General features: G+C 43.6%; 1 protein-coding gene across 1 annotated transcript; it reads left to right on the top strand.

The window, feature by feature from the left end:
* On the top strand, window positions 1-26,860 carry LOC121837970. Its single transcript, XM_042293912.1, has 6 exons — window positions 1-195; window positions 6,792-6,949; window positions 18,349-18,428; window positions 22,271-22,372; window positions 22,464-22,607; window positions 26,529-26,860. Exons 1-6 carry the CDS (start codon window positions 1-3, stop codon window positions 26,858-26,860), a joined length of 1,011 nt encoding a protein of 336 aa, XP_042149846.1.
* Window positions 26,861-27,630: the final 770 nt, after the last annotated feature.

Here is a 27,630-nt window from a genome sequence, read left to right as displayed (position 1 = left end):
ATGCAGAAAAAATACGTTGTAATGGGACTCCGGTGCGCATTGTTGTTCGCATATTTCGCCGCGGCAGAGGTCTTGGCGCAGTACCACAGATGGACACCGAACTTTCATTGGACGGAAAAAATGACCATAAAAAACCCGGAAAACAACCCTACCTTCAACAACCCAGATCTTGGGTCTCTGCAAGATGCATGGAAGGTATGTGATTATGATAAGAGGAGGTGGGGGACGAAATAGAGGCTGTCTTCTTAAGGCTCTACAGATATGTTTTAGAAAAAAGACACGAAAGCTATGCTCATGCGGACTGAAAGACATAATATAAGTCGGTAAGCGTCACGATAAATCAGTTAATTAACAAAAATTTGATCATCAACATTTTTATTGATTGAAGAGAAAGATATGATTCCTATCAGAAACATTCTGGGTATCATCGAAAACTACTAAATGAGTAAATACCAGAATTATTTGGAGCGCGTAGGAAGCGCGCTAAAGTTACCATCTTTGAGGTGTTCTGGAGACGACATGAGGTCCGAAGTCTTCCGGTTTAGAGGGACACGCCCCCAACGATGACCGAAACCTAAAGACGGTATTGGACGGAAAGGACACCTGGTTTGGCACCAGCAGTGGCTTCGGTGTGGTTTTGGTCACCCTGGGGGCCGTTCCACCGACCGCGTCCTCCACTTCCGGCTTCACTTGGGATTTTCTCGTATGGCTGGCTTGAGTCGCTCTATCGCCTCTTCTTCTTCCTACCTCCATGGTTAGAATAGAACTTCAGTGTACTAGAGTACGAGGAAGTGTTGGGAGCGGAGCCATTCGCGTGAAGCGCGTGGTGTAGGAACCAAACCGGAACCAAACCGTTGTTTTCTTTTTGACGGAACCCAACGTTACTAAAACACTCAGTTGCGAAGCTCACCTTCGAAACCTCGACCGCTGGCGTTCACCGAGACCGAGATAAATACGATAACAGCGCCGCCCTTTAGAAAGGAGTTGAGACATAGAAGTTGCTTTATACCGCTAATAATAGAGTCAGTGAATGTTCCCAGAGCACCGAAACTCTCGGGCTCGAGGTGCCACAAAGGCTGTTCAACCCCTTTTTTTTTTTTTTTTTTTTACTGTGGTTAATATGTGCTTTTAGAAAGCATTTTTTTCTTTTTTTTTGCGTCAAAACAAACGGAAGAAGTTCTTTTCTAGGAGGATTTATCGGAGATTAGTACAGAATGTAAGGCACATGATGTTTTTTTTAAATCTTTACTTCACAAGGTTTTTGTTGCATAATTTATATTGTTTTTAACAACCATGTCTCACCGGTGATTTCAGGTAGCGCCTCCCAATCTGGGCGCGTCCTAGCTTGGGTAGTAGTTCGGGACGCGTCCGCTTGGAAGATTGGCGTGGCATCGCTGACGCCCCATCCACCGTATATATTTCGGCGCCAAAATGGCCGATTAAAACCAAAATACATGAGTAACAGTGGACGCTATCGAACGCGATACCCTTGAACCAATTCAAGCAGCCGTGCAGTTCCCCGAGTGGCCGCTGCGGGAGAAATGGTGGCGTTACGATCGCAATTAGCTCGGTTCTTGAGTACTGATCAGTGCCACCTTTTTCAGATGCAAAAATGTTCCAAAAGCCGGGATTCATGATTAAAAACAAATACCTCCGACTTGCATAACAATATCAACATTTATCAGACGTTTCGTCTCCTATACGGGAGACATCATCAGTGCGGCCTGGGAACACCCGACTAGCTACCAGAAATCCAACGCTTCTTCTTCCTTCTTTTCATCCGTGGCGCTGGTTCTGCCGACTTCTTCGTCATGGCATACGGGAGACATTATCATCGTCTGCCCTCGCTTCAACTTCTTTTTATGTCCGTCCTGGATGGTAAGTTAAATGACAAGTTATTTCAGGATGTCGGTGTATACGTCGGGGAGGGGGCCGCGGTTAGAATTGCAGGCATCTACGACCGATTGTGTCGTTTGTTGATTCCCCCACGTACAACCTATCTAAATATCTAGTAGAGCTGCTTTCTCCCATAACAGGGTATAACAACTTTACAGTTATAAACTTTCGAGAATTTGTTGACCTAATTCGAGGTCATGTTCCGGACAAGGGAGATGTAATGGTCTCGTTTGATGTCATATCTTTGTTCACTAATGTTCCGACCACTCTTGCAGTGGAAGTTGCCGAAACACGCCTACGTAATGACTCCACACTTTCGTCACGGACATCTCTGACAGTTGAGGATATTATTATTCTTTTGCGTTTTTGTCTAAATCAGTCGCATTTCACCTTTCGTGGACAATTCTATCGTCAGATTGAGGGTTGCCCAATGGGTAGTCCGGTATCTGTGACCTTGGCTAATCTGGTAATGGAACACATGCTTAGAGCATACCGCGTTAGAAGTAAAAGCATGCCCTGTCAAATTCTATCGACGTTACGTAGATGACACTTTCGTTATTTTAAATGAGGATCACGTCGATGACTTCCATGCAACCCTAAACAGCATTGAACCTTCAATACAGCTCACGCGAGAAGTTGAACAAAATAGCACGTTACCTTTTTTGGACGTAACTGTTTGCCGAAGTGACACCGGTCAGATTGAAACCACCGTGTATCGTAAACCTTGTGATACCGGTAATTTTTTTGAGTTTCAATTCTCACCACCCTGTAGAACATAAGCGAGCCGTTATAAAAACTTTAATTAGCCGATCAGAACATTTGCCTTCAAATTCAGATTTACGAGCATCGGAAGTTCAGACTGTTATCGGATCCCTTTTGAGGCGCGGGTATTCACAAGGTTTTATTGAAAACACACGTAAACAGATGCTGCAGGGAAGAACAAAAGCGACTAATAATTACAAAGCAGGCGTGGTGACTATCCCTTATGTAAAAGGCGTCTCAGAATCTATTCGTCGGTCCCTCCTGCCACTAGGTATACGAACAACTTTCAAACCCCATATAAAATTACGTGACCTCATTTCGAAGCCAAAAGATCCAACCCCTCCTGAATCTCAAAGTGGTGTTGTATACAAAGTGAACTGTCAGGACTGTGACAAGTGTTACATCGGAGAAACTGGCCGCAAACGGAGTACCCGCCTCAAAGAGCACAAAAGAGACGTGAAGAAGGCAACACATGCCACAAGATCAAAAACTGAACTGGTGGACCGTTGTTGGAAGACTGGTCACACTTTCGACCTGGCGAACGCTGTGACCCTGGCACGCGAACAACGGTGGGGCCCCAGAAGATTTCTGGAATCATGGTGTATTCGCAGTGACCCATCTGCCTGCAATTCTAACCGCGGCCCCCTCCCCGACGTATACACCGACATCCTGAAATCACTTGTCATTTAACTTACCATCCAGGACGGACATAAAAAGAAGTTGAAGCGAGGGCAGACGATGATAATGTCTCCCGTATGCCATGACGAAGAAGTCGGCAAAACCAGCGCCACGGATGAAGAGAAGGAAGAAGAAGCGTTGGATTTCTGGTAGCTAGTCGGGTGTTCCCAGGCCGCACTGATGATGTCTCCCGTATAGGAGACGAAACGTATGATAAATGTTTATATTGTTATGCAAGTCGGGGGTATTTGTTTTTAACCTTTTTCAGAGCAGGCTTTATGTCAGTTTCCCAACTGAGTTTTTCTAGTAATACTGGCCGAACCGAAATTTTCGCCGCGATCTTGAAACTGAACCGGCACTGCATAGGAAACACTATAACAGTAACCGGTTCAGAACGGTTCACGCTATTTTTTTGTATTACAAAATGAATATTTGAAAAATAAAAATTGGGAGCTGTATTCGTAAGTAGTGATCAAATTGTCATATTACAAATTGCAATTTATGAGAGCTTGTGGGTTTTCGTGGCGCTTTTGTATTGTCACAATGATTAATCATGTGTCGTGTGGTCACGTGGCGTCATGGTATCAAGGCATGCTGTCAAGTAATGTCAGGTCACGTGTCCTCGGGAAGTAGTCACGTGACAAATGTCGAGTTAAGTTCATAACTTCATTAGATTTATTAACGTTGTTGATACCGTGACGTCACATGGCGTTACGACCTTTCACCGCGAGTCACGTGGCACCTTGACTCACTCGAGTTTCATGAGGCCGAGCCGACTGCTCCGGTTCGTGACAATTAGCACCGCCAAACATTCGGGTAACGGTCCGTGTTCAATCAGAGGTGAGAATAGCCGAACTCTGGCAATATCTAAAGCTCAACCCATGCTTTATTCTTTGCCAACCCCAGCGCATGCCTTTAATGAAGACCTGTCCGCTCGTTCTGATTGCGAGTTGAGGAGGGGAAAGCTGTTTTTGTCCTTTATTTTTTCTGCGTCAGCCATTGAGCGGAGAAGATAACTAGTGGGTGTTTCTGGAAGTTACCAACGTCAGGAATTGACTCTTTTCGGTATATACTGAAACTACAAAAATTGCTGCAGGACCCATTTTACCTGTACACATCATTGGGGCACCATAACATGTTTTCGTTGTTGCTGAACTGTTTCAGAAAGTTGTCCCCGAGAAGAGAAGCATTGAAAGGGCTAAATTTTACTCTTTGATCCGACGGTAAATAGAACTGCAAGTGTGTACGGGAGAGATACCTGAAAAGAAAGACGACCCTAGTGGCCTCAGAGGTACAGCCGAACGTTGGCAGCCGCTCAAAAACTCACAGGAATGTCGTTCTCAAGTTCTTCCCAAAGCTTCGACCACCTCCATATGTTGTATATACTTCACAGTTTTGGGGAGTAAAATAAAAGAAATGGAGGATCCCTGTTAACAAATGAGACAAATATAATACAGAGGAGGGACTCCCTTAAGAATAAAAAGTATTCTCTGCAGGACCTCCGAAAAAAGAAGAAAAAATGAAAAAGGATTACAAATCTCTGTAATGCGAAATTAGAGCGCAGGTCTTGAGGAGGAGGAAAGAAGGGCACGGAGGGGAGGGCATGCCCTTCCTCCCTCTCCATACCCTCTCCTCCTCTCATCCTCCTCCTCCATTTCCTCCTCTCCTCTCCTCCTCCAATTCAGTTTCCTCGCTAAATTTAAAGGGAAAAATGACATCACATGACTTGGTGTCACATCACGTATGAACAAATTCAGTTTCTCCGCTAGATTTAGTGGGAAAATTAACATCACGTGCCCTCAACACCAATTCAATTTACTGTTAAATTTAGCGGAAAATTGAATTGGTGTTAACGGCACGTGAGGTCAATTTTCCCGTTAAATTTAGCGCGCTTACGCCGAGGCCGACAGCGACGCCTACGTCAATTAACCAGGAAACGAACGCTTAAGAGCTGCGCTCTAAAACAAAATGGAGGAAGGTAGTCTTAAAAACATACTTTGTTCTAAAGTTTTCTCTGTTGCGCATCTTCGGCACAGAGCAGAAAGCGCTATCCCGAAAACTATTTCGTTTGCAAAACCACTCCTTCAAGAAATGTCCGAAAGCGCGTGTTCGTGTTGCCAGACTCTCTCGCCGATTTTCACGACGCAGCGCCAAGCAAGAATAATTTGTGTATCTCGAATACATGATCTTGCACTGAGCGCGAACCTTCTGCAGCGTGCATTTCGCATTACTCTATCTTATTTTTTCAGCGAGAGCAAATCGCAATGACTACCAGCCTCTAGTGCGATGACGTCTGTATAATCAAAATTATAATTCATTTCATTTACTGTCTCTTCGAGATTGAAGATCGCAATGTTTTTTTAAATTTCAGAATAGAAGGTAATAGTACGAATAATAATAATAAAAAACGATATAGTTACTCGTTTCACGATTCAAACAGTGCCTATTGCTAAAATATATTCGCAATTTAGCGGTTCAAACCGGTTCGAACCGGTTCGAACTTTTATTTTTGCTCCCCGAAACTGAACCGGAATTGAAGCGAAAGAACTATGCACTAAGTGCGGACTATGCACTCGATGAGGACTATCTAAGCAAAATCTTTTATTCTGACCCCAAATTAACCCCTGCAGACTATACACCGGGTGCCGACTATAGACCGAAAAGAACGGCACATTATCGCCCGATCATTTTTAGAAACCATACTACTTTATTACAAAAAACGAAGAAAGCAGAAGTAACTAAATTATGATTAAGCATAAATCCAAGGAGCGGTAGAGAATCCTCAACTATCGTTACGTAAAAGCATGGAATGACCGTACGCAAATTAAATTTCTAAGTATGCATTTTAGTACTAAAACAAATATACCTACATATGTGCGTGATAGAGATGTCTACAATTCGCTGCGTCGTTTGCAGGTGTTACTTCTCTGTAATCATATAATTATGCTGTACGGCTACACAAATACGCTACTGCAAGTAATGTAATGGCACGCGCTCATTTATGTTGTAGTCGTGTTGAAGCCAGTGTCAGTGATAGAAGCGTTCGATTTGTTCTTTGTGTATGAGCTTTCATTGAAGGGTATGCATTCCTTATAGACGAACACCATTACTTTGTTGTGATTTAGAGTGGGCCAATGCCTGATTTTTACTGTCGACAGGATACGAATGCTTAAATGTGAGTAATACCCGTGCCCACACGGGCAACTCGAATTCCATTTACAACAAATGACATTTGAACGATCGGCCAATCAGCGCGCGACACCCCGAGCGCGGTGCGTTCCACGCGTCACAGATCGCGAACCCATTCGTCGATCACACGAATCCCATTCGTTGTGAAGGGCATTCGAGTTGCCCGTGTGGCACGCGTATAAGTGCCCTATTTAGTTGGCCCTGCCATGCGTCTTCCCGTAATATTTGGAAAAATAATAAGAAATGTTTCGTTTTGATGATTGCAGGTCCTAGAAGAAACGTCAGATAATACGTATTTTTTGTTGTTTCGCTCGGACGCTCCCGTTTTTGGGAAATGTATCTCTGCAACAGCAAATATTACAGACAAAACGAACAAAACCGCAAATTACACAATAATGAGTTACGATACGCAAGACCAGGAATAGTAAGTACTTCACTCATCAGCTAAATAATAATAATAATTTTATTATTATTCATTCTGCTTTCATGTTTGTTTTCGATATTTTCGGGCTCGTCAAAGCCAAAGTAGGCTTGTGGGACATGGCCCGGAAGAGGCAGTAAGTCCTTATATACATACTTAGTTAACAAACCAACACAAATAAACAATCATATTTTTTTCGGGGGTAGGGGGGGGGGGGGGGGGGGGCAGGAGCGGGAGCAGTCAGCCACTTTGTACATGGCACGCATAGAGATTGGCAATCACAGTGGACCGGTATAAACATTGTAGAGATATATGCCGGTAAAATAAAAAGGTTCCGACAAGGTTGCCAAAATAAAGGTAGGCAAACGAATAGTTAATCTAGGATCCAATCAATCAGGAATTTTTTTAGTTGCTTTTTTTGGTAAGTGTAAAAATGCCACCAGGAAGTGAATTAAAGATTTTCGGGACTTAAATATCACGAGTAGCTTGACCGTAGCGAGTATAAGAACGAGGCACAACATAGCGAGGACAAACTTTTTGAACTCGAAAAGACATGAATGTTTTTTTTTGTTTTTTTTTAAATCATTTATCAAAAAGTGGCGCAAAATTACTGAATACACGAACAACTTTTGGAAGGAAGGTAACCCAAGATACTCAAAATATTTCCGCATTCTGTCAAATCACAGTTATACGCCAAGCTCTTCAGTAAGTTCCGCAGAATATTATTGATCCGTACTTGCTATCTTATGGGGCAATTGGAAAAAAATACCGAATTCCATGTCTTAAAACGCCGTATGCAAAACTGCTGGCAATATCTCTGCGCACACAGATCGGCGCGAGATGTCTATTGGTGTACAGAAGCCAGGCAACACTTCTGAGTTTGCTACAAATATAGGACAGGTAGGTATTCCAAGCAAGATCGCTGTCAAAATGAACGCCAAGGTATTTCACTGAATTGACACAAGAAACCGCCATACAGGAACAAGAAGCACAATCGGAGGTGTGAAGTAACAGAGGAATTTTCGTCACAGTTTGTTTTAAAAAACTTCTAAAGCATACTAAACTAGTTTTTGAGGCGTTAACTTTGATACAGTTGTCAAGAAACCAGTGCATAGCAGTGAAAACAGCTCGTAGTATTCGTGCGGCCCTCCGCGGCGGCGGACCTATTGGCACTCACGGGCGGCGCAGGTTCAGGTTCTGCCGCGCCCTACCTCCTATATCATGTCACCATCAGGGTTGTAGGCTGACCTGTTAGTAAAGTCGCGCCGGTTGCTTCCTTGACGCCGCGTAGACGGCAAAGACCGATCCGCGGGCTTGACGTCACGGAGCTGCGGCGGCGCTGCGATCGCGCCGGAGCCGGGTAGTGTAGGCAAAAGCGCGCACGTTTCGCATGGGCGTCATAGCATTTCTGCATGCCGCGAAGCTGTGTTGCCGTTCATTGCACCGAAATGTGCAAGAAATGCAGCGGAATGAGTTTCCCCAACTTCCCGGCAGACTCTGAAAGTCATAGAAGTTTGATAACCGTGAATCGAAAAAAATGGTCGCCTCGCTGGAAAGACCGTTTGTGCGGCAAGCACTTTCTTGAAGGCAAGTGCGGCTTTCATTTCAATCTCCGTCCCGAGGCTTGCTTATGTGCAGGAAAACCGTTGTCTGTTCGAGATCACCCAGATTTTGTTCCCATGGTGTTCGCGCACAAAGCACCGGCCAAGCGCTCGTCGGAGGCTCGCTTGCCCGTGCTACCCAGCAGAGGGGGATCGGCGACAGAACGGCAGTGTTGTAGGGGTTACCGAAAAAAAAGTAACGAAATACGTTACTTGTTACTTGCAACCAAAAGGTACGCGTTACTCAGCTTCGTTACCTAAAAATAAAAGGAACGCGTTACCGTTACCGATAAAAAGTAACACACGTTACTTCGCGTTACCTTCTTTTAAATTATGATTTAACACATTTTATGGTTTTGACGATACAGGTCATATATCAAGAAACATTATGTTCATGCAGAAACTGAATATAATTACTTTATCTCTTTTTACGGTTTCACCTAAATACTCATGAGAGAAAACGTAAAGAAAAACATGGCTTGACGCCTAAAACACGGAAAAAAATGAAGTGTAATTTCTTTAAGACTTGGAAAGTAGTAACGAGTAACGTAGCTTGGCAATCACAGTAGGGAGTTGTAGTAGACCGTTTTTCTCCTCCGCTACGGTACCCGTGAAGAGAACGCCACAGCTGCGCATGCGCGCCGCCACCCTTGTCTGCATAGTTCAAGGTGTCGTGGCGGATTACGGACTTCTATCCGGGTGCTTAGCGGCCTGCGTAAACGGTCTTCTACAATTCCCCAGTAACGTAAATACGTTACCCGTTACTGTGTCGAAAACGTAACGAGTAGGTTACTAAGTTACTGAAAAAAGTAAAGCGTTACCGGCAACGCCGTTACTTGTAACGTGTTACCGCCAAGACTGCAGAACGGACAAAGCGCTACTGCTTGTCATGCATTGTGGTCATGAGGGTAAAAAAAATATCATAACTTGACTTGAGGACGCTGTGTGTATTTATTTGACTATTAAATACACTTCCGCAGTCCCACAGTCTGCTGATCCCGCCGGCAGTGCGGAAACCGACTCAAAGTAATCGTAGGCCTCGAGAGACTTGTACGCCTGCTCCGTGTCGGCCATGAACTGGCTTGGTGAAAAAACTAAATAAACGACAACGGGAGCAGTTCACGTCGGTGGCAGGAACTTTACGTCGAAAGTCCAGCAGGCCTTGTTTACGGCGCACGGATCCTCGTAGACAACGCCGTCCACGCACAGTTTGTTTCGATACCGCTGCCGTTCAGGCTCGGGCAGCGAGCTCAAATAGTCGGGCATAGCCTACGACATACTTTGTCAAGAAACACGACGGACAAATAAAGATGCAAGCGTCCCTGCAACGTCAACAACGAGCGCACGCCATAGAACACAATGGCGAAAACAAGGAGAGCCGGGCTGCTTTTGCCCACATAGCTACCGCACATGCGCGGCCTTCCGGCCGTTTTGGTAAACAGAGTCGTTCCGCGTGTCGGTCATCTTGCACCGCGAAGCATGTTACAGGGTGGCGTACCTCGATCGCTCCGGCCCATGGGCATTTTTGGGTCGGTTGTACGAAAACGCATACGAAATTTTCTCTACAAACTACCGTCCACCTCTGTGCTGTTAATTTGTCTTTTCCTGACCACCCCGTAGCAGTTTTACGCTTTTTAATAATAATGAAATTGTGAGGAACGGGAAAAGGAAGTTGGCGTTTATATTAAAACAGTGATGTCATCCAGCGCCTTGTGCTGGTTTGCTACACTGTGTAATGAACGGAAAAACAAAGAAAAAATAGAAAGGAGTAGAGAAAGGTAAGAAAACAAAATTGATATAAAGGAAATATGAGACAATATAAAAAAGTAATACAAGGTAAAAATTAAAAATAATTGTAGATGTGAGTGTTTCAATGGCAAGCGCCATTTATCACTTCAAATCACTTTAGAACAACACAGCCTATGTTGTAAACGAGTATTCTTCAAAAACTTCAGGAGAGCTTCTGTGGCCTTATAACCGTCAGAAGATGTCATCCAGGGACGAAACACGATGTCGATGCTTATTTGTTTTTCCTCTTTGATGTTGAGGTGTTTTTTCATTAACTGCCTTTCATGGCTGTACTCCTCGCATTCGCAGACTACGTGTTGGATGTTATGGACGCCGCCGCACGATGCACATTCAGGAGACTGAGCTTTTCCGATTTTGTGAAGGTAGCTGTTGGTATACGCAACTTTAAGCCGCAAGCGGTGTAGCACGGTCTCCGTTTGTCTTGGTAAACCTCGTGGAGCCCGAAACTGTAGCTTGGGATCAATATTGTAAAGATATCTGTAGTGGTATTGAGGGTTTTCCCAAAGAGACGATTTTTTGCTTGGCCAATGTTTCTTATCATGTTATTTGAATCTGGTCTCGAGAATGGAATAAAGACAATAATAATGCTTTCGTGCGAATCTCTAGCAGCTCTGTCGGCAAGAACATTTCCGGTTATACCGGAGTGGACAGGAACCCACTGTAGAATAAAATGGTGTCCCTGGCACGAAGCTTGGCAAGCTGCTTCCAAAATATCTTGCGCAAGCTGTAGATATGGGCTACCTGTTTTCATCGAGGAGAGGGTGTAGAGAGCGGGCTTCGAGTCAACATATATTGCCCGAAATTTAGGCTTTTCAGTTCCCGCTTGTGTCACTGTTGCTCGAATTGCTGCGAGCTCTGTCGCCGTTGATGAGGTGACGTGGCTCAGCTTTGCTTTTATGGATGTTCTCATAGAAGGAATGTAGACTCCCAGAGCCGATGAAGACGTCATTGTAGAGCCATCAGTGAAGATGTGGCGGAATGAGTTGTATGATTTATTGATGTATTCAAGAGCAACCTGGGTGATCATCGGCGCAGGCATCTTTGTTTTCGAAGTGATCCCTGGGATACTTGTTCTGATCTCTAATTGGGGGTACTTGCACGGTGGATATCTTGGAATTGTAGCCGCTTCAAATGATCTGGGAATATAATCCTCCAAAAGCGTGACTACTTGGGAAAATCCCGAGGATGGTCTCTCTTTTGAGATATTTGCTAGATGATGTTTATGTATTCGAGTTTTGTGACGAAGATGAGCTCGCAACGTTTCTTGTGTCCTTAAAATGGCGGGTGAAACTGCTCGTGGTTCGGCCAGTGTTCCCACATTCGATGTGCATTTCGGCAATCCTAAGCAAGCTCGAAGAGCTTGTGCTTAAGCACTTTCGAAATCTTTAGGAAGACACCGTGATACATTATGCATAACAGGAAGACTGTAGCGCATAAGGCCGAGAAACAGAGTATTGTATCGGGCCCTTAGCGCAGAGGCAGAAGATCCCCATTTAGTTCCACTAATCATTCTGATTATATCGATAAACGAGGTCAGCTTTTTCTTTAGGCGCTTTATGTGGGGGCTCCATGTCAGTTGCCTGTCGAGAGTGACACCCAAAAATGTGTGTTCAGTGACCTAAGGAATTGGTTTTCCATCGATCACGATTGGGTATTTGTCCGTGTGTTTTCTGCTGAATGCCATCACCGCTGATTTGTCCGGTCATATATGCAGACCCCGCTCGTGGATTTAGCGTGCTGTGATGATTATTGCTCTCTGTAGTCTTGCTTTGTTTATGTAGACAGACCTACTGCACGGCCAGGAACAGATATCAACAGCGTATATAGATACGTGAACGGTTTTAGGAAGTATATTAAGAAGGCCTATTAGAGAAATGCTAAAAAGCATGGGGCTAAGAACCCCCCCCCCCCCCCCCCATTGCGGTGCTCCCCTCTTGATTTCACGAAAACCAGTGTTGCCCTCCGGCGTCGATATGTACACTTGTCTTTCTTTAAGGTAACTTGCAATCTACGTATATATGCGTCCTCCATAGCAAATGGCCCCCAGATCGTGAAGAATGGCCCCGTCTTCTACAGTATCGAATGCCGATTTTATGTCCACAAATACAGCTTTTGTTATCTTGTTGACAGTCTTCGTTTGTTCAATGCTTGTCACTAAATCAATAACATTGTCGATGCTGCTTCTTCCGCGTCGACATCAATTCATGGACGAGGGATATAATCCTCTATTTTCTAGATCCCATTTCATGCGGGCTAGCAACCATCCATTACTTTGCTCATGCAACTTGTTAATGCAGTTGGACGATACGACTTAATATCTAGGGGAAACTTTCCAGGTTTGAGGATTGGCAACACACGAGCAATTTTCCATTGCCTCGGTATAATTCCTGTTTCCCATGAGGAGTTAAAGGCCTTTAACAAGAAGGTTCTAGCCGCTTCCCCAAGGTGACGTAAGGCTGAGTATCGTATTCCATCCGTGCCCGGGGACGACTTGACGTTAGATGCATAGAGTGCCATATCAAGTTCTTTTAAAGTAAAATATGCCTCAACAGCATTGAATACACTTACGGATGAGTGGTCATTTGTCGTATTCACTCTGCAGTCGATAAGAGTAGAGCAGGAGGGGATCTTGACACAGAATTCCTCGGCTATGGTTACTGCTGAGACTTGGCGGCTCAAAGCGATGGCCCGGAAGGGACAAACTTGCTGTGGCCTAACACGCAAGCTTCGCATCATGGGCTATATGCGAGTAACTGGCTTTCTGGGATCAAGGCCGGCACTAAGAGACCTCCAACGTTTTTTGGAAGGCTTGTCCAAGTGTTGTATAACGCGCTTTTGTGCTCTCCTAGAAGCCCTGACATCCTCAGCACTCTTAGTTTTTCTTGCCCTGCGCTCAGCCCGCCGGCGGATGGCCACGCAGTCGTTCGTATTCTCTATGAATAGCTGTCGGGGGGTTTGTCATATTGACGGTTTAGGTCGCTTCGGAGGTTGAAGAGTTGATGGCCGCAACAAATCCTTCTGTCTCAGTTAGTGTAGTACAGGCGGACTCCAGTTTTGTTTTGAAGATATCCCAGCCAGTATAATGCATTGTGGTACGCCACTTCAAGCAATGCTATCCTTGAAACGTAGTGTAAGTGGGCACGTGATCACTCCCATGAGTTTCAATATCAGCGAACCACCTGGCTCCCTCAGCGAGACATGAAGACACGATTGATAAATCTAGAGAGCTACTCGTAGATGCACGTCTGAAATACGTCGACTACCTTCATTAAGAATCGCAAGGTCATATTTTAGTGTAACGTCAAATAAGGCTTGTCCTCGAGCATTAATTTTTCTGCTTCCCCATAATGAGTGGTGGCTATTGAAATCTCATGTCAGAAAATGGGGTGATAGGATTTGCTGTAAAATTGTATCCAGGCTCTGAATGTCCAAGGCTGCTCGAGGAGGTATATAGCTAGCAATAAATTTGAATGAAATGTCTTCTATCTTAACAGTCGCTGCAATATACTCATTTGTAGGGTGCGACGGAATAACGTGTTGAATATAGGCCAGGTCCTTTTGAATGCCGACCAAAACTCGGCTAAGACCAGTTGTTCTGTGGGAATGAAAAAACTCGTACCCTGATAGTCTGATACTGTGCGTCACTCGCGACTCTGATATTGCGATAATAGAAACAGGATATTTTAATATGAATTGTCTAAAATCCGAGAGCCGATGTCGAAGGCCTGTCGCATTCCACTGAAGGACGGTGGCATCTCTACGAAGCTTGTCTAATGACACCAGATCATAACAAGCGGAAGTATGGCATCTAGCATGGTTAATAGTGCTTGGGCTATAGGAGAATCCCATGAACGAAGAAGCTTACGGACAACGTTGGTGATGGTTTGGAGACTGACCCTGGACATAGGTGGTTGCTCCCTGGTTGATGCCCTTGACTGGTCCCTCCTGGGCTGCCTATTTTCTTTATCTTCGACACGCGAAGTTGATGCAGATCCAGGAAGTGCTGGAAATTTTTTGTCATCCTTTAGCTGCAAAGTAGGAGCTGTAGCTTCTATGGATTTTGAATAGGTCTTGCCTTTTTTCACGATGGATTGCTGCGTTGACGGGGAATCTCGTTGAGCACGAAAATCGTGAGGTGCGACGTCGTGTCTTGCTTCGTTGACTGCTGTCTTTTCATGGCCAGTGGATATCTGATCTTGTGTAGACCGTAGAGCCTCTTTTGCTGAGGTATAACCAACCTTAGCTTCGCTCTTGTACCTGCATATTTTCTGCTCTCTTTTGTATGCCGGGCACAAACGAGATGTAGAGTCGTGTGCTTTGTGGCAGCTCATGCAGAGTGGGTCTTACGCTTCGCACTTGGAGCGATCATGGGGTCCCCCGCAGCGAGCGCATCGCGATTCCCTTGTACAGGCGGTTCGAACGTGCCAAAAACGGTTACATTTGGAGCATTGACGTGGTTTCTCGATGTACGGTTGTGTTTTGTATTATGTGTATCCAACTGTAACGTACTCTGGTAGAGTGTCCGTGCTAAAGACGAGCTTGACGGTCTCGGATTTACCCAGTCGTCGGATGGAGATAACAGGTGCAGTAGTGCGAACTGCCAGTTGAAGTTCGACCTTGGTGAGGTCTGCTGGTACTTCGTAGATCACCCCGCCTGCCGATTCTCGTGGGAGCGGTTCGTAAGCCAGGACAGCGATCCCGTCTAGTGTGGTGAGTGCAAAGAGAGCTTTCGTAGCGTCTTTATTTCTGGTGTCAATTGCCAGGACGTTGAGTCTTCGGTTTGGCCTCACCAGGATCACCCCGTCTGGAGCAGTCATGTCCAGTTTTTCTTGAATTTTCTTCGGGTTAATGGTTGCGATCACTTTGTCTGGATCTTTGGGTCTGGCTACCACCGTGAGGTGGGGATCAGTATGATTCATAGTCTTGACGGTCTTGTCGCTTGACTCCGAACTAGATGAGGCTTTGCGTCTCTTTCGGTACTGAACGAGCTGAAAAGGTGTCGAGTTGGCGTCCAGCTCGTCAGAGATGCTCTCATGGTGAGAGACTGTGCTTGAAGCGCTTGACATACCCAATGATGGCCGCTCAGCCTGTCCATCCAGTTCCATTTCGATCGATGGTGAGCCTTGGCCGGCGGGATGACCCGCCTCAGCCATGGTCGGTGACCGTTGCGTCAATAGCGAGGATCGTATCGTCTTTACCTTGAATTACCAGCGAAAATCTTGAATAAAGACACCATATAGCAGGAAAACCTCGATAGCAACCAAGGTAAATCCGACTTGTTCTTTCCTTGAGTCGCGAATCGAAGAACGGGTAAGTGCACGCCCCACTTATGGCAACCACGTTCGCGTCAATTCGGCCATATTTCTTAAAAGCCACAAAATATTGCATTACGTTCTTGCAGGCTCTGTTCGTACGTATTATAAACGTAAATTTCAGAGAGTTTAAATGATATCAAATATGGCATTTTCTAAATTAATTTAAAATAATGCATTTTTAATTAAATGCCTCTGTGTGAGCAATTCTTGTGAATTCCTCCCGCTAACCAGGAAAACAATATTTCACGCAAAGCTTAACTATATTCAGAGCAGCACACTGGCAAAGGTTTAGGACCTTAGCTTTTTTAGATACGGAGAAAAATATTCTTCAATCCAGAGCGTTACTGCCGGAATTGTTTTTCTCAAAATAACTACCCTAATACTCGGTGATTAATGCTTTTTGTCAATCCTTCTTATGCCTAAATTATCAGTGAATATTTCTAGACCGGTAGCAAGAACAGTAATTTGGGAAATGCCGCCCGAAATGTCAACATCGGGCAATACGCAAAATGCGCACGTGACTGAGAGGGGGTACTTACAAATTTTTTTTCGCCAAGACAAAGACTTTTTTTCTGAAAGCAAGGATTGGTTTTATTGTTCTGGGCATGAAGCCAGCAAAATATAATTTTTTCATCAAATTTAAAAATGGCCACCGGAGACGTTTGTTCGATCTTTTCTGAAAACGCCCAGTAGTTAAAAAAGAAAAAAAAAAGTCCCGAAGACCAAGATAAGCAATTTATGCAGAAAATTTGAATGGTTAACGGTATGCACACACACACACAGACACACACACACACACAAAAAAAAAAAAAAAAAGAAAACAGTATCCTGAAACGCTGCGTTCAAATAATCGGTATTGTCCTCTAAGAGAAGTTGCCTGGCCTTCTCAGGTACACAACCGTATTGCGATTTGGATATCATGAGGTGTCTGCCCAAAATACTGCTCATCACAAAAATAGGTGTTTCTCTAACAGGTTTACTAAGACGGGAAATATTGATATGGAGCGGTAATTCTTTATCACATTTGGTTTTCGCCCTTAAAAATGGGTCAAGCAATAGCCACTTTGATCTCTTTCTTAATTTTACGTGTCCTTATGAAACCGTTGGTCATAAAAAGAAGCACGTGTTTTAAAGAGGCAAAGTTAATTTGGAGAAAACCAACGGTAATTCCATCGGCTCCAAATCATCTAGCCCACTTCATACTAACCAGAGCCGACTTTCAAAGCTTCTTCATCCATATCATGAAGAAAAGCAGACGAGTTCTTTGTATCTTTCAATGATACTTCCTAAACACAGCCACTAGGGGATTTGTCTGAAGAAGTGGCGAAGAACGTGTTAAGCTTTTCCGCGTTCTCCTTACTATTGTCGAAAAAAATTTGAATATGACGTCACCAATTGAACGCTAACTGTAGTGATCTCTAAGACCTCTCACAAGGGACGAAGTTTGTGAAATATTAGAACGATTTTCTGCCAACCTTTTTTTTTAAATGAATTCACTTAGAGAAGCGTACGTGGGCATTGACATTGTTCCTGGCGGCATGAAATTCCGCGCGCAATGGGACATTTTGAGACCCAGCAAAAAAAATGGGGTCGGCCATTTTTTGCGAAATTACTGCCGATTTCAGTGTTGCTTCTAACGTCCCGACACAAATATGGTAAGTACACGAGGACACCAGTCTACCGCCCACCATCTCTTATATGGTTGGTGCACTGAAACCGCTTTCAAAACCTACGCCAGCAAGTGTTAGGGTAGTCACAAACATCGGATGTTTAATCTTTCAGCAAATCTATGTTGATACATCGTACGATGCAAAATAATACTCGACAGCAGCTCGCGCCAAATGTCGCTGTGAGCTCATGAAGACATTGCCCGTATCTTTTCGAAGGAGGTCTATAGCGAACTAAAAGACTAAAATAGTGGAAGGAGGTGTCAATTTTCAAGAAAATACATTCTGCGTAACAGAAAGTTACTTCCTGACTTCAGACATAGTTATTCCCTTTTCGAATTTACTAGCATTCCCCCTTCAATTGAATACTCACGAGAAAACTAAAAGGAATTGTAACCCAATAACTGGTAAAGATCCCACAAAGCTTCCAGTTCGTTGGATTCCGTTAAAACAAGAGCGTTAATGCGAGGCATAACTTCAATAACCATCACTTTAAGACACTCCCAGTACTTTTTCAAACTTCAAATGTTAACGTACAGAACAGAAATTGAGTGGTAGGGTGCAGCGAGCAACCGCTTCAACTTATCGAAGTCCTTTCACGTATTGAAAGCTACTGCTGCTAACTAACACAGTTCTTTCTCTCCAGCTCCTGAACATTGTTGATACGGACGATGTGCACATTTTCGATTTTCTTCGTAAATTCCTCCCGACTTTACCCACAGAAACTACTACTGCATTCCCTTCCCCTTTACTCTAGCATTCCAGAAAAGTTCCCTGCATGACAAATGCGGGTGTTCGTTAAAAAGTACTCTTGAAAGAGCGTCCGAAGAAGGCAGCTTCGGCAGTCTACTGCGTTAGACAAAGGCAGCTTGCTTAAGGTGTACCCACTAATCTTTCTAATCAGAACTCGGCGTTCTGTCGTCCCCGTACGGTCTCGTCCACTTTTCTCACTTATTTTCTCGGCACATATGTTCTAACATTAACTTGCTCGTAAATTATTTTTATTTCAGCGAGAATATCACACTGCAAATGAGAGCTCTGAATCAAACTGACTACCAGCTTGAAAACGTTATAAGGGCAAACTTCAAAGGTATGTATATACTCCAACCATGCTTTAAAAAAGAGGGGGGGGGGGGTGGATATAGCCTGAAAGGGTAACCTTTCAAGGCTTCATTCAAATTTATTCAGATTTTAGAACGAATTAGTCCAATTGGGAATTATAAATTCCGAAGTTTCAGCCTTACCGATTATACAGCATCCTACGCTTCTCAAGTTATAGAAAAGACGTGACTTCATTAGGAAATGTTTAAAAAATTAATTTTGTAGAAATTAGTACAAGTTGAAGTTCAAATTGTAGCAAAGGCAATTCTAGAAAAGAAAAAGGAAACAAAAACACCCAGAAATTAAAACAAAAGTCACAGAAGTTTTATCATAAAAGATAGAGTTTTTTAGTTTTTTTAGACTGAGTATTTTAATTGGTTTTTGTTTTTTATGAAATTTTAGTTCAAGACATTCCTGCATTTAGTTTTTACGCTATCAGAACGTCAAATGATGCATTTCATCCTAACATATTTCCTGCTAAAAAGTGGAACTGAGAAAAATGCATTTGAAGTTTCAACTTCAGGTTTCTCTATTTTTTGAGTCTGCGGCATACAAAATTCACCTGAAGCATCGAAAGCACCTTCCTTTTTGAAACTTCATTGTCCCCATGGAATTAACTACCAGCTTGCGTCGTTTGTGAGCAAGCTATTTTTGGTAGCAGGCATTCCTCGACAGATAAACTGCCGAGAACCATGAGGCAAATGATACCAAAAAGCAGGAAAGTAGCAATCTGATCTGGTTTGGGAGATACTGTCAAAAGGTCACTGCTGAAGATAACAAACTATCACGTCACGGGGCAGGACCAATTGTAAGGCCCTATCTTGGGTCTCAACCAGTAAGATTGCTCATACAATATGTTTTACATTTTGTCTGTTTGTATTTATGGGGTTGTCCTGGCCACTGATTCTTTTAATCTTGGGAAGCTGCGACAAGAGAGATTTAAAGGAGAGGCGCTTTAAAGGAGGGTTAGATGATCTGGCTATGTTACACGAGAACGAAACAGGCCTAATTACAAAAGTGCGAATTTTCTTCTTGCTGCTCAAATAAAACTCAGCTGTGTTTGGACATTCGTGTTGTCCTATACCTCTGCTTTCCCACTCTACAGGGTTAAACGTGTCAGTTCTTCAAGAGCTCGCCTGCATCCTTGCATTAAAATTTGTTCAGACCCGTTACATTTGTGTCGAGATACTCTGTCATTTTGTTATGCGCTGGAGGACACATTCAGTGAAAAAGTTTTAGCAGGTTTCATTCACCATCATCGTACTGGCAGTATTTACTACATTGCGGTCATATGTTAGCCTGTTTCAGACGATCGTCTCATGACTTTAACTACCAAAAGTGGTAACCGTTTGCTTCAATTCCAAAAGTGCTGCTCTTGCATCTCCTCAATCTTGATCTATTAGCATTTTCAATCAAGTCAGGCTCAATATTAACACATTCTAGTGTCATGAAAAGCCAACCCAGTAATGATTCAAACAATTTTGTCCACAGGTGCTTCCAGTAAATTAAAGTGCTCGGAGATGATGCTCAGAAGTGAAAATTCGGAAAGTAACTGTAACAAAGCCAAGTTATCAGTCACACAAAAATTACTAAGTTCCATTTATACCGTATGTAAACTAACGCGTTCAATGCACTTCAGACGTACCGAAAAATCAGTTTATCAATTCATCAAACAGTGATTTACTAGAAAGGTGCAAACAAGTAGTGAAAGGCAGTAAAAAAAAATCAAGGAACGAGCTTACCTCATTCAAAAGAAGAGAAACAAAAAATGAAAGACGTTTACAAATCTCTAATGCGAAATTGGAGCGCAGCTCTTGAAAGGGCGGACGAAAGGGTACGAAGCGCAGGGTATGCCCCTCCTTCTCCTACGTACCCTCCACTCCTCCTTTCCTACTCCCGTCCTCCTCCTCTTCTTTTCCTCCTCCCCTCCTCCTCTATACCCTTCCCCCTCCCACAGTTTTTTCGCTAAATTTAGCTGGAAAAATGGCGTCACATGACTTCTTGTCACGTCACCCATAAACAAATTCAGTTTCTCTGCTAGATTTAGCGGGAAAACTGACATTACATGACCTCAACCCCAATTCAATTTCCAGCTAAATTTAGCGGGGCTGTTACGCCGACGGTGACACCGACGGCGCCTCCACTATACGGGGAACGGGCGCCTAAGAGCTGCGCTCTAAAACCTGTCCTGGCCAATCTACGCCGACTCTTCAGAGACAATGCACGCGTAGAGAGAAGATCTGCTCACAGATGTCGTATACGCCGCGTCGAGAGAGCGCTTACCGTTGATTGATAGCAGACGATCGCACAAAAGAACTGGAATCGGCCGGTGCTCCCTAGGCGCTACGTACGCCATCTGTTCGCCGCACTTCTCACTACGCGTGCATCGTCTGCTAAGTGACAGCTTATGGCCTATTCGTAGGGTGTGCATTTTCCGGTTTTAACAGAAAAACACCGATAAACATCCGTCGGTGACGAAAATATAAAATCGGTTAAAACCGAAAAACACCGGTGGTTGTATATTTACGCCCTGGTTAAAACCGAAAAACACCGGTCGTTGCTAGTTTCCGACCTAGCGAACCCTTTCCCCGTAGAGGTTCGTCAAACGTGTTATCTCGTGGATACTGCATTCTTCCAGTGTTTATACATGGCTTACAGGTGGCGTCAGTGCGCCCTCCTTTCTGGGGGTCAAAAGCGTCTAGTGAACCCAGTGGAAGCTAAGCTCTCATACGCCTTTCCTCTATTGTGTCTCCCATGGCCCCCTTTTGTGGAAAAATTAACACAGTGGAGGGTAGGCTCTCACGTGCCTTTTCCTCATTGTCTCTGGCCAAGTGATGTCGGTGCAAGCCATGTATTCAGAGGTTGCTGTGGTTTTACTGGAAGACACTGCCAACGTACGTTGTCGTACAGGAGTGTGCGTTTTCATAATTGCGGGTTGCGAACCGCAAGGAACGTGCTGCCATGACGGCAGCACGTTCCTTGCGTGTAGATGCAAGCATGAAAGTATGCTTGCATCTACTATGATAACCAAGTGTGAGAAATAGTTGCTTCCTAGAGAAGTGTATGAACTATGTGAATAAAATCGGAACTCTCTGTATGTGATCAATCGCTTTTTTTCACCGTTATTCACCGATTTTAGCCTTGTCGTGAGACGTTCCGCCGAAATACACCGGTGTTTTGAAAACAAATAAACACCGAAAAACATCCGCCGATTTTTCTCACAAATAAACACCGGAAAGTACACACCCTACCGGCTATTCGTCCGGGGGCACGCCGCACCCGTCCAGTGCAGTAAACACTTTCAACTTTAGTACACGAAAGAATGGCGGGGAGAGAAGGTAGCTCCCCTCTCCCATCTAGCCTTCCGTGTACCACGAACCGCACTGCACCGGTGCCATGCGTTCCCAGACGAATTGGCCATTAGATTGCCCAGTAAATATTTTTATTTTCTTTTTAAACGACTAAAGATCATTTCTGAGTTTTTTTTTTGTTGTTGTTGATGTTTTTCGCTGTAAAATGTCACCTCTTGTTTGCACCTCTGTAGAAAGTCGCAGCGCGATACGTTGAGTAACCGATTTTTGCAGGCAGTCTAAAGTTCCTTAGAAGCGATAGTTTACATGATGCTGTTACTAAAATGTTATTGTAAGTTGAGAAGTATTTAGTTAGAGAAATGTAACTAGCTACAGTAACTCAAATAGTTGTAATTACTTTCTTTATTGCTTCGCTTCACTGTCAGGTCAGGATTAGCCTGCAACCTGGGAGGATTTCAGTTGCCTAATCGTCTAAACGATATCAAAAGTGCGTTTAATTGCTTTTGTACCCCAAAATCAGGAACACTCCCAAATGCTACTCCAGTTCCCCCAGGAAGCTACACGTACGCTGAAAATGATAATTCCACCTGCTATTCCAGAAGTACTCCCTTTCCTGATAGGGGTAAGTTCAGGTTTTATGCTCGACAAGCGTAGACCTTGTTTCTGTTGGTGGTGTATCTAATTTGAATCACGAAAATTATTTTCTCACCCAGGAAATGCTCGAGACTATAGTGGTTCTACGGGGAATGTTCTAGATGAATTGTTCCCCTATCCGAAAAGTGCTGACGATTTTGACATGTATGTCGTATACAACGAGCCGCAATGTTATATCCTTAGGAATCCCGCAGCCTCACTAGGTAAGGTCATTAAAGCTTCAGCGAAATTAATGTCACATCGTGTTGTATTTCGCTAATTTAGATCAGTATAGCAGCTACAGTTTGCTTTATAACAGACGAAAAAAACAACCAAATTAAGGTTGCTTAGCGCACGAATCTTGAAGAAAACGAGTTGTCCATAAGGTATATTACGAAGGATTTATTTTGCGATGTTTTTATTCAGATTTGCGCGTAGACGCGTCCTACGTGCGTAAGACACATTTTACGTTTTGTGGTATGTTCAGTTTACATAGGTCGTGTCTAAACCCGTTGGTAATCATCAATGCCTCAAAGGTTCATGTTAACCAGAACAGGGGTACTCTTGGTACCAAAGTTTTGTTTCAACTAAAAACGAGTGCACCAAACATTGCCCAGTATCGCCCACAATCAACATTTGTTCAATTACGATTGCAGACGATGACTTCGCGGGACTGCAGTGAAATGTCTTATACTGCTGGTGTCGTGTGTGATTTCAAATACATTCAGAATGCTAGTGGAACTTAATTTCAACCTAAGTTCGTGCTAAGTGGGAAACTTGCAAGATAATTGAGAACGAGAGGTGGGCCCTAGTACAAAACAACAACAACATAATAGATGTTTTATGTATCTCTTGTGCAACAAGAGATGCATATGAAGATTTAATTTAGGAAGAGAACACCATCTGCCATCTAAGCTTCCCTGCGACCAAAACATCTGCGTCTATTCTTTTCTCACCATAGCTTGGCAAACGGCTAAGGCTACTGCCCGAGTGCACCAATCAGCGCGTAAAAACAAGACACGTGACTATACTCTATTTCACTATTTGAACGCAGTCCTGTCAAAGCCATGAGTAAGAGAGAGGGAAAGCCACTTTTGTACTAATTTTTTTTTTTTTTTTGTGAAGGGCTAATCTTCGAATGGGAGATTAACAACGTATGGGACACACAAAAGAGGGTTCGGGTTAAGAGGGAAGTTCCTTCGTCCTTTCCTCTCCAATTTCTCGGGTTGCGCTCTCTCTCTCTCTCTTCTGTCCTTGTTAAGGGCTGTCGGGTGCTTCACCGCCGTCACTTTGATTGGCTCGAGCGGGCCGTAGTTTTCGCTGTTTGCCGAGCAAACGTGAAACAATATATACAAAAGTTGGTTCCTGGGCTTCGCGGATGGTAGTCATCCACGTTTTGTACCGCCAGCCTTGTGTCTGTTGCACGAGGGCTAACTTTAGCGCACCTCCACACTTTACATGTGCATTAAATCCTTCAATTTTATAATGTAGTAGTATTTTATGACCCACAGCAAGTTTCCAATGGAACCATAAGTTTATTTTCACTGACTAAAAAGCTACCAAGCAAGTTTTAGTTTTTCGGTTTTTTTTTTTTGTTTTTAGTCCTACTTATCGTGACGATTAGCCCACTATAATATGACCCCCCGATTTTAGAACTCATCTGCACAAACAGGATAAGTGTACCTTTCATGTATTTTGGTATATGATCAGATTAAAATGAAACATCCTGCATATTTAACACATTCTCAAAACTGTCTGAGAGCGTGGTAGAAGTGCAGATTTCTACTTTTTTTTTAAAATAAATATTAAATTAATTGCAACAAGGTTTAGTCAAGTCTGAAACTGTTGAAATTAATTTAGCAGACTGAGTGGCGTTGGCCCTTTTAGTTGCAAACTATGGGCAGGTCGATGCCATTTCTTTTGACTTAACCAAAGCATTTGGCCTTGTGCACCATGATCTATGTGTGCACAAGCTATCGGAATATGAGGTGTGTTTGAGGTTTATTCAAATCTTTCCTGGTTCATTCGTGGTTTCATCAAATCTTTCCTGGCGCATCAACAACGCTCGTGTTAAGAGTGTGTTATCGAGATCATACATATAATCTGGCGTTTCCCAGGCTCTATTCTAGGACCCTTGCCGTTGAACATTTTCCCAACGATGTTTCTCTTTGTGTAAAACATTCTAATTTGCTTAAGTTCTCTGATTATATTAAGACTTTACACGAGCCAAATCACATGTTGATTGTGAACTGCTGCAGGACATATCTGCTACCTCATCATGGTGCGCAACAAAAATTACGTCTAAACAGTAAAAAAACACTTATTTTTTTATCACGCAAAAAAGCGTTTAAATTTTTGTATAAACAAGAGAATCAACCGTTGCGACGTGAATATTGCGTGCATGACTTAGTTGTTTATGTTGATCCATCCCTTAGTTATATGTCAAATGTGCTTAGTTTTTTATTGTGACTTTTAGGTTCGTGTTCGATATAACCCGTCATTTTAAAGAGACTTCATGTCTCGTCAGGCTTTATGCATCTGTTGTTCAATCGAAACTAGAGTTTGTCTCTGTAGTTTCGAACTGTCTGAGACAGACCAGAGGCTGCTAGTCTAGGACGTGTGCAGAGAAAGTTGGCACATATAGAATACGACTGTTATTACGGCACCCGGTTCTTTTGTAGCTTCGAGTCAATGTTACTTCGGCTAAACTTGCCGTTACTGGCGCCGGAATTTTCGAGATTATGTACTTTTGTTTAAAACTGCACATAGCAGAATACGTTGCCCCAGACTTGTTTCTTTGCTTTTTTTAGATGTACAGTCGGGGACAAAAGTCCCCAGGACGCGGGAGCTGCGACTGAAACGCATTTCTCTGCCATCTGCCGGCGGGTCGCCTGGTTTCGAGATAACACAAATGCGCATGCGCGTCCTACTGCGCCTGCGAACGGCTGACGAGCGTCTGCTACACATCCAGAAACTGGAGCTACCACCTGCGGCAATGCGCCGCATTTCGCCGTATCAGCGCACCTTGCTTTATAACTAGTTGAGCGTATCACTCGGTTGAGCTGCCGTGACTCCTTGCTTTACAGATGCCATGTCAGTAAGCGCTATCTCCGAGGCGGTACCACGCGCCCGATTCCGAGTTAGGCGCCCGCCGCAGAAGAGCGGGAAAACATACATGTTTGTAGGCACAGTAGGACGCGCATCCGCTTTTGTGTGATCTCGAAACCAGGCGACCCGCCGGCAGGTGGCAGAGCAATGCGCTTCAGTCGCAGCTCGAGCGTCCCGGGGACGTTTGTCCCCGATTGTACCTCCTGTGAATTGTCGTCACCACAACATTATCTACGTACAAGACATGTGTTAATTACCCACATTTTACAAATTTAAAGATATTTTATTGGACTGAGTGCGGTGGTTGACATTTTCGGGAAAGAGTTAGATCTGAAAAGTATAGAAATCATCCACATTTGATAACATCAGTGACCGGAATTTCTTTCTGATTTGTTATCTTCGGTTTTTTTTTTTTCTTTTTTTTCATGAACGTGTATGTGTGGGTATGAGTGTGTACCAGTACTAAGGCGTCGGTTGTTTCTGGACACAACACAAATAAATATCTAACGAATACCTAAAAATATAACGTTTAAAAATATAACAGGGACAGTTACGGTACCCTGTGTCAGAATAATCGGCTGAGTTTTAACAATCAAAAAAAAATATTCAAAGTTTACTCTTGCATCTCTCTTTCAAGAAAAAATTTATACCCATTCAATGAGATATTCGTATTTTATTACTTTATTGGCGGGTGGTAAATCGGCTTGGGTCTGGCGTTTAAAGATATGACAGAAAACACTATGCTTATCTAAGCTTTGTTTAACTTAGTAGCGGTTTGTGTGACGACGTGATTAACGAAAAAAAAACTAAAAAAACGTAACAAAAACCGACAGACAGAAGAGTAGTACACACGACAAAGGCTGACTGACAACTGACATTTTTATTTTATTGTGGGAAATTACACCGGCTCTCCACGCCGCAACTGATCTACGTTTTCATTTAGAGTCACTTGCTTTCGCACGTTTAAGTGCTTTCACAGTAGCCCAAAACTGTCTGTACGATGTTCGTGAATAATTGGTATCTCGTCGATTTTATAGGATGCGACTTGTGGCTGCGAAAAACCGAGTTGAAAACAATAGTGGATGACCTGGAAGAGGAAATTTTAAAACAAAAAGAAGATCTCTATAAGGAGAATAAGGAAACATTTGGAATCTATGAAAACTGCACTGCGAGAGAAGATCAAATAGCAGACCTAGAACTTTACGTAGAAGATGGCATTGAAAGATGGTTTCAAGACATCGCATGGAAAAAGATTTCCCTCGAATGCGTTCTCGCCTACATGATAACCTGCGGAGAGCCAGTATTTAGAGTTTACAATCCGATAACCTGTAATACCACACTAACAGGGCAATACCTGTCAATGTCTTAGAATTAACAGGCGCGTTTCTCAAGTGCACGTCGGTGGTGAGGAAAAGCAGTGTGTATGCAAAATTGACATTAAAAAAGCGTCTGCCACTGTGTAGTGTCTTGCATCCTTGGAAATAAAATGAGTTGGAAAAAGCACCGCTTTCATTCCGTTCTCACTGCAAAAGAAAAAGAAAAAGACACGCACGGTGTTTTGGCTAACTTGCGCCAAGACTTTAAAAACATGGTGCGCACTCCACGTTTCAAACAAACGCAGTATTGTTCAGTTGAGCGAGTCAAGTTACTTTTTTTAATCGGCCAAACTGGCTATGAACGGAGATAAACAAGCGAACTTTTTCAAACATTATTTTGTGCGCATCCTTTCAATACGAACGTTGTAGGACGCCTTGAAAACCTGTCCAAAGTGTCGTTTTTACTAAGGTAGCCTTTTTGTGTCTAATATTTTCAAGCGGTAAAAAAGAAACAAAAAAAGTGAAAGCCGTTTACAACTCCCTGTAACGCCGAATTAGAGCGCAGCTCTTGAGGAGGAGGAGGGAAGGGTACTGGGGGGGTCAAGTGACCTTGGGTGGGGGTCACGTGACCTAGAGGGGTCACGTGACGATGACGATGACGATGACGTCATCAGTAACGATGACGATGCGGATACCGATGACGTCATCAGTGATGATAACAATGACGATGCGGATGCCGGTGACGTCATCAGTGATGATGACGATGACGTCATAAGCGATGATGACGATGACGATGCGGATGCCGGTGACGCCATCAATGTCG

This window comes from Ixodes scapularis, unplaced genomic scaffold, assembly GCF_016920785.2.
Source record: "Ixodes scapularis isolate PalLabHiFi unplaced genomic scaffold, ASM1692078v2 PGA_scaffold5__190_contigs__length_132052651, whole genome shotgun sequence".
NCBI lineage: Eukaryota > Metazoa > Arthropoda > Arachnida > Ixodida > Ixodidae > Ixodes > Ixodes scapularis.
This window is presented reverse-complemented; position numbering and strand designations above follow the sequence as displayed.

Bases quoted from the DNA above. Each gene is read 5' to 3' on its own strand.
- LOC121837970 (XM_042293912.1), top strand. From the start codon at position 1: ATGCAGAAAAAATACGTTGTAATGGGACTCCGGTGCGCATTGTTGTTC. The intron at 196-6,791 runs GTATGTGATTAT...TGATGATTGCAG, and splicing joins CTCTGCAAGATGCATGGAAG to GTCCTAGAAGAAACGTCAGA. The intron at 22,608-26,528 runs GTAAGGTCATTA...TCGATTTTATAG, and splicing joins GAATCCCGCAGCCTCACTAG to GATGCGACTTGTGGCTGCGA.